The sequence below is a fragment of the Amphiura filiformis genome, chromosome 18 (genome assembly GCF_039555335.1).
Source record: "Amphiura filiformis chromosome 18, Afil_fr2py, whole genome shotgun sequence".
NCBI lineage: Eukaryota > Metazoa > Echinodermata > Ophiuroidea > Amphilepidida > Amphiuridae > Amphiura > Amphiura filiformis.
Window position 1 is genome coordinate 52,947,344 of NC_092645.1, and position 8,017 is coordinate 52,955,360.

At 38.5% G+C, this 8,017-nt stretch overlaps 1 protein-coding gene across 1 annotated transcript in view; it reads right to left on the bottom strand.

Annotated features, from left to right (window-relative positions):
* Nucleotides 1-3,346: 3,346 nt before the first annotated feature.
* LOC140139637 (uncharacterized) overlaps nt 3,347-8,017 on the bottom strand; it is a 26,421-nt gene continuing 21,750 nt past the window's right edge. The window contains exon 7 of the mRNA XM_072161341.1: nt 3,347-3,453. Within this exon, the coding sequence (XP_072017442.1) occupies nt 3,347-3,453 (107 nt within the window). The remainder of the gene's footprint in view (nt 3,454-8,017) is intronic.

The following is an 8,017-nucleotide window of genomic DNA, read 5'->3' on the forward strand; positions in this document are numbered from 1 at the left end:
AAAGTTGTTTTACAAATTGAGATTTTATTTTATTTTATTTTAAGAAGGAGAATGTCATAATCAGTGGCGTACTGAAGGGGGGCAGCTCTTCTGTGAGAGGTCTTGGGAGGGATGAGGTTGAAGGAGGGATATGAAGAATGAGAGGGACTGGAGGAAGAGAGAAAGAGGAAGAAATAAAGAGAAATAAATAAATAGACGTAAATAAATAGAAAGGTAAGGAAAATGATAGGAATGAGAGGGGACAAAACGTAAGAGGGGATGGAGAAGGGAAGGGAGATAAGAAGAGGGAGTGATACTTTAGCAAGTACAGAGAAAGGAATGACAAATAAATGTAGGCCTTATAATAATTATTATAGAAACTAAACACAGCCCCCCCGCCCACCCCCCCACACACACACACACATAGGCCTAACACTAACAGCACTATAGGCAGCCATTCGATGATGCCAATTCCTTTATGCGTTACGTATTTAAAACGCCCAGTCAGATGTATTTTACACCTGCCAAGCACAAGTCACCCAATTTCGAAAATTGGACGTTGAATGTACACTCGCATGAATATTGATTGGCATCATTTTCCAATATGTCAGCGCTCAAATCGGACACAATAGAACAATAGACCATTCAGTGCGTTGCTCGCGAGTGTCATTGGTAATTTTTACCAACTTTGGTAGCTCATAACTTCCTGTTCTGAACAGATATAAAGCTGCAAATTTGAATTCTAGCGAACCTTATGTCATATTTTCAGAATCTGGCTCTCATTTTCAGATATCTGCTTACTTATATACGCAGATATAATCCTAATAGGCCCTGTGGATTAGGGGACATAACTTAAAATGTCGGCAGTAAAATCAAAACTTGTTTGTACATTCAAGATCCATGACGTTTCATCTTTAAGATGGTTAATACTTAGTTACGTCTGATTGATACGAAGCAAACGTCGAAATTCCACGCGAAAGCTCGTGCACATGAATCCATATATGATAGGATTGATGCAATGGTTAATGTGCAACAAAGATTAGAAAAGACATCAAAGAAGGGTTGGTCTTTGCTAACTGAAGTAAGACAGCATTTGGGAAACTGTGAATTAATAAACAGAGTAGCCAGAGTAAAGCAAATGTGGTGGTTGTCAGCAGTAAGGTCTTAGTCATACGGTTGAGAGTTTTTGCTGAAAATCATGAGGTCGTTGCATTTCCGTTGCCTGGGCAGGTGTTTGCAGCACCCGAGACGGTGTTTTAAGATCTGTCGGAGAGACCTGACATACGGGTGATATCCGATTTGCAAACCTGCCATTTGACGTGGAGGGCACCGCTTTTAGTTGAAGTGAATCCTCAGCCACTTCTGAGGCATTCTCCTGGCTTAGTTGCGGTATGGAGATTACAGGGGAGATTACGCTCTTGTGTGCTTGCACACCGGTGGGATTATCCTGAGGATGTAGAATTAATACTCTCCGTTGTTGATTACGAACGTGCAGAACCATTTTGAAGTTCAGGATGATGATCAAAGTGAGAGTTGGTATCAAAGCGCCGTAATATGTAACGACAATTACGATTTGCCAATCTTGAATAATATCGCATGGTAGTAGAGTCTCACTGCTTTGACGATTAGTTACAACAAAACTTGCAAGAACTGCAATCACGGAACTCAGCGATGCTATTACTATGAGCAGTATCAAAGTAGTTGAGACTCCCATTGCGCGTGATCGGCAAACAACGCAAAATCTGTTTACGGCGATTAACGCATGTAGTAATAATGTGTAAAATTCAATGGCTAAATCCGCACTGAATTCAGATTTACACTATTGATCTGGCCGCGAGCCGGTGGAAGAGTTGTTTCCGTGATGGACAATATCATGGTATATGAAAATGCTCACTTGTAATGGTGCAGATACGACGCTGTACAGTATATCACCAATCCCTAACGCTATGATTAGGATCACTGCTGAATCTTCGTGACGGAGCTTTGTAGGAACACAAGTAACCCAAGACCGTTGGCGAATATGCCAAGAATCCCGGTAAGAGCTTCCATGATGACATATACCACTTCATATTGCAGGAGATTCATGTCTGCATGTCTTGAGTAAGTGATAAGCAAGCAACTCTGGTGTGTAAAGTCATTTCCTTGGTGGTTGATGTGGGTGTATGACAACCTCATCAAGTGTTGAAAAATTGCACCAAAATTGTAAACAAAAAATCAGTCAACAGTCACGTGGTCAACATGTAGACCTATATAGATAATATTGATGACGTGACGTAAGGGGACGGATTTCTCGTACAATGTTCAGTATCATACATAGTTACCATGGTTACGAGCAATTAGAGTTCGTCATAATAATGATAGCAATCAGTTTTTTGATTATCTTATTGACACATTGAAAAGCCTTTTTTTTGGTAAATTTGATTTAAAACGAACACAACGATTGACTTTCAATACAATGCCGGCCATATATACTTTTAAATCAACTATTGAAACTTAATAAGATCATTTTATATTAAATTGCTCTTTAAGGCAATTACTTTCAACAGCTTTCTTTACTTTGTAACAAATTTCCCGAAACTGTGGTTTATGTTGAATGTGATAAAGTTAAATATGTCTAGAATGATTGATCTAAACCTGGTAATAGCTTTGCTCCAAAGCCGACCTATTTTCCATCCAATTGAAAAAACAAAACAAAAAAAACACATGACATATGCCCTCTGGTACTATAGTAAAGACCGGCCCTCGGCTTCGCCTCGGTGAGTGGACTTGAGCGGTTGGTGGGTGGGGTAGACCAATATCTTTGGGTAGACAGTAATGCTGCATCGTGGTCCTACTTGTTAGTGACAGGGAAGTGCTGGTTGGTGACTAAAGTAGCTTGCCTAGTGATAGTGTAGCTTGCCTTTGGCAAGCTCTGTACTAGGAGCGGTATTCTTTTTAAAGACAAAAAGAAAAACCCCAACACCCCCAAAAAAAAAACCCAAAAAACCCCAATGCCATGAATACTGCAAGTATTATTGAACGTTTATAATTGGTTAGAAAGAAATGATATCATACTTTATTATTCAACTTCTGCCGAGCGAAAGCCTTGGACATATAATGCTGTTTCTTCGTATAAACGACGATGCCACGCCATTATATGTATATTAAGACTGTTTAAATATTGATTAGTATCTACTACTAGTCTCAGTGTTTTTATTTTGTGGATAGAAAACTTTAATTGGTCCCTTAGCTGGTATGATGTAGCGCAAATATATTTTTAGACTTCATTGAATAGATTCATCAGTTTTGTTCAGTAAATAAACATGTTGGATTTTTGTTTGACAAAACCAAGTGTATTTTTGTTTTTCACTCACTACAATATTTCGTCCTACACAACGGAGGACTTCATCTCAGATAACTGATACGGTACATCTGATCCATTGTCTCGGCAGACAGGTTTGAGTGGTCTCTGGTTTTTCTTGGTTTCCTTGCAGACTTAAGTAGTAAAAGTGGATCAGATGACAATATTAGTCATACCTGATGAGGTCCTCCGATGTGTAGGACTAAATAGTTGTAGTGAGTACAAATTCACCTAGTTTTGTAAAAAATCCAAAATATTTATACTTTAGACTTGTTATAGGCGTATTTGCCACCAGGGCCGTTCCTAGGGATTTTGCCGCCCTAGGCAAAGCCTCTCCCTGCCGCCTCACCAGAGCATACCAAAAAAGTGTTAAGGGGGTTACCCCCCTTGAAAACCCCCCTAATTCTTGAAACAATTGCGCGCGGAGCGAGCAAAAATGTGCACAAATATGGCTTACCACTAATTAATTTTGGTAATAATGATATTGAATATCGGTCTTAAATTGATATTGCAAATGATTTTGTGGAAATGCGCGCGAAGCGCTCGAAAAATTTGACTTTTATCACTTGGAGGGGCGCAGAATCGATCCTGAATTGGTCAATTCGGCGCCCCCTAAGGGAGGCGCTGTCATTTTTTCTTCCCTTTTCTTTCTCCATTCGCGTTTTTTTTTTTCTTTTTGCGCCCCTCTACGTTTGCCGCCCTAGGCGACCGCCTTACCTGGCCTAATGGTCGGAACGGCCCTGTTTGCCACACAGAAAGAGCTATTATTGATGCCCCACCTGGCAATCAAATTCTACCAATAGCTGCTAGAGAGATGGTAAGATAATCGGTGGTGAATATAAAATCCATTTAGTAGAGTAGATGCTGCCAAATTTACGAATATAGAAATAAAATAGGCATATTTAAGTAATACGTAGAGGAATCGAAATATATATGTGACCGTCCACCAAAAATGGCATGTAATGCCGGTAATTTCACTTTTTTACATATTGAATGGGCAAATTCGTTTCAAAATTGGCTTAACAATGATGACATGTCCTTGTTGCTGGTTTGCATGGTGTTAAAAAAAGAGCAAGAGAGTTGGAAAATCTTTCAATGTTCAATGGTCCATAATTCAAAACAAAGCTCCGACGTCATTACAGCCCACTCGTGATAGACTGGTTTTTTTTTCAAGATATGTGCTTATTTATATAAGAATTAAGCGGGCGTAAAAGCTGGCAGCCCAATTATTTTGGTCAATTCAGGTATGCTGAATTCAAAATATGCGGTGTGAAGGTCAGAAGATAAATGATTAATTAATACAAATTTATTGGATTCCAGTTTAAAAAATAAATGAACATGAAATTCACACGAAATGACACAAACCCCTAGACTATCATAAACTTGTTCGGATTTGATAAATATGGAATATTGTGCTGACATCACCCTGGGTAGGTTGCAATCCTGAATTTCAAAATGTCCGGCACTCCCACACTCCCTCACACTGAAAGTTGCCGGCGTATTGTTTGGCACGATTTCGACAGTAAGCTTCGGATGATGAATAAGTATGTTTAGTGTATGTTGCATTTATATACAGGGTGCCCCTGAAAGAACTGTATCGTCGGAAACTGATTTTTGGGTACTTTAACGCACAAACCAAACGTAACTAAATAGCCGATGATGTTGAAGAACATATCAGCTATCACATACTTTTTGAATTTTGAAAATTGACTGCTCCGTTTTTTTTAATAAAAGAATTTTACGAAACTCCCTCATTTTCAAGCCTTTCCACGGAGTCAATATCTATCACACTAATCTTATTAGTTTGTCTCAAAGCCCGCCCCAAGTTAAAAACCTAAAATTCGGTTTTAATTAATTAATTTACTTTTTTACTTTAATTTTGTGTATCTGTGGGCAATTCAATTAATTAGTTACTTGGGCCGGTCCGTCCTGGAACAATTGGTTTTGGGCTAAATTATCACAGAGAATATCTATATAAATTTATAATAATGATGAATTACATGTTCCTGTTGCTTGTTTGCAATGCAGTAAAAGTTAGTAAGAGAGTTGGGAGATTTTCAATTGTCTTTTGACTTTTAATGGACAATATCTCAAAACAAGCCCTGATGTCATTACAACCCATTCGTGGTGGATAGTCTGAAGTTTGAGGTAAGTAAAGCATTTCCTTTTTGGCCAAAATAAGGAGAATGATGTCAAAAAAAAATTAATTTACGATAACAAAGCGATAGGCATTATTTACATAAATTAGTTGGAATACATGGACAAATGTAGTGGTAGTTTTTTATCCACCACGTTGAACATGCAAAAGCTGAATTTATATTCAGCTATTTTCACGCATGCTCAGTGTTTACTTCCATTTTCAGAGCGTCAAGCCGATTAAACAATACAAATATCGACGTCGCTTATACGAGTTGAAGAAATCTTAACTCCGGAGCGATGTCCCTTGACATGCGAACGAATCATCCATTCCTATCAACTGAATCTATTAATTTGCCAATCAATTTAACTTTTGGAGATGAATTATTGCAAAGCAATTATTATTGACAGCAATGTATGTTCTAAATTTTGTTGGGGGGCCTTTTGAATATTTTATTTGGGATCTGCAATCGCGATCGCCGTGATTTAGTATAAATACAAAAGCGATGAGCGATGCATCGCAAAATTCGGCGATTGCCATCACTTGCTCGTTCAATCTGATAGTGTCTGTAATAGTTGATATGAATTATTTAGTAACCTATAAAGAAATAGGTAGTTACTTTTTCCAAAACATTATACTTTTAAAGATATCGCAATTGGCAAGCGTCCTCTATGGACCTTGGAGAAAACTGTCGGATGAAAAATTACATAAATTAAAATCACGAACAGCAATATCCACACTAAATATCTATATTCTAAACGGAAACGCTGTTTAAAACATATCACCTTTTCCCGGCAATCTTTTTGAACTAAAAACCCCACAATCTGCAGAAATGATAAATAATATTTATTTAAATTGGTTAAATTATTTAAACCTGTAATAATGATACAAAAATTATCACCCAGCGCTTTCATTCTACCGTTATTTGTTAAACTGCGATGTTTACTTTTTGACAAATAAATTAATATTGCATTAATGTTCATCACCCACACCCACACCCACAAGGAACAAAAAGATCTCTATGACAATAAGTTAACGAGTTAGAGGGTGGAATATGCAAAAGGTCAACACTCTGTTGTACATTGGTCGAATTTTAAATCTCTGTGATTGAAATAAAAAATGGTCTTGAATTATTTAGCTTGACGCAAAGAACAAAAAGTATAGTCTCAAATCACTATAAATACCAATTAGAATTCTAGACGATATAATGGTGAAGATGCGTATTTGTCATAGGATCTTTTGTTCTGAGTATTGGAGAGCCCTTCAGCAAACCTCAGACAAAGATCCGGCCACCTTCCTGTCAAAGAGAGAGTCCAGGTGACAAAACTCAGTGCTTCAGAATAAGCATGATAAGATGTGGAATTCCTAACCAGGACTATCCTGCAAGCTCTTCTCTGAAGCTGTTGAAGTACTTTAGACTGACCAGCAGTTAAGATGAGTGCCATGCTGTGTCACAATAATGTAAAATATATAGTTCATATAATACGATATGTACACTGTAATCAGCTCTTGGTGGTTAAACCAAACTTTTTCAACATGCGCAGTGTTTTTGTCCCATTTGAGATTATTTTGAATCTAGATGCCAAGAATTTTTGCATCATTTACATATTCAAGTGGAGTGTTTTTAATCTCTAAGACAGATCTAAGAGGCACAACTGCATATCTCTTTTTTAAAAACACACGGGGGCCTGACACTTGCTTTTATTCTGGAAGCCTTAACCCTCCGGGCCTCCTAAACTTCATCCACCATCCATGTCCGTTTGTTAGTTACCCCTGATTGATACGAAGCAAACGTCGAAATTCCACGCGAAAGCTCGTGCACATGAATCCATATATGATAGGATTGATGAAATGGTTGAATCGTTGTAGTTGTGCAACAAAGATTAGAAAAGACGTCAAAGAGGGATTGGCCGTTGCTAACTGAAGTAAGACATCATTTGGGATACTGTGAATGAATAAACAGAGTAGCCATAGTAAAGCAAATGTGCTGGTTGTCAGCAGTAAGGTCTTAGTCATGCGGTTGAGAGTTTTTTGCTGAAAATCACGCGATTGTTGCCTTTCCGTTGGCTGGGCAGAAGTTTGCAGCACCCGAGATGGTGTTTTAAGATCTGTCGGAGAGACCTGACATATGGGTGATACCCGATTTGCAAATCTGCCATTGGACGTGGAGGGCCCCGCTTTCAATGGAAGTGGATCTTCAGGCACTTCGAAGACATTCCCCTGCTTTAGTCGCGGCATGGGTATTGCTGAGGAGATTGTGCTCTTGTGTGCATGCGCACCGGTGGAATTATCCTGCGGCTGTAGAATTACTATTCTCCGTTGTTGATTACGAACGTGCAGAACCATTTTGATGTTCAGAATGATGATCAATGTGAGAGTTGGTATCAAAGCGCCGTAATATGTCACGACTATTACGATTTGCCAATCTTGGATGATATCGCATGGTAGTAGAGTCTTATTGCTTTGACGATTAGTTACAACAAAACTTGAAAGAACTGCGATTACGAAACTCAGCAATGCTATTACTATGATCAGTATCAAGGTAGTTGAGGCTCCCATTG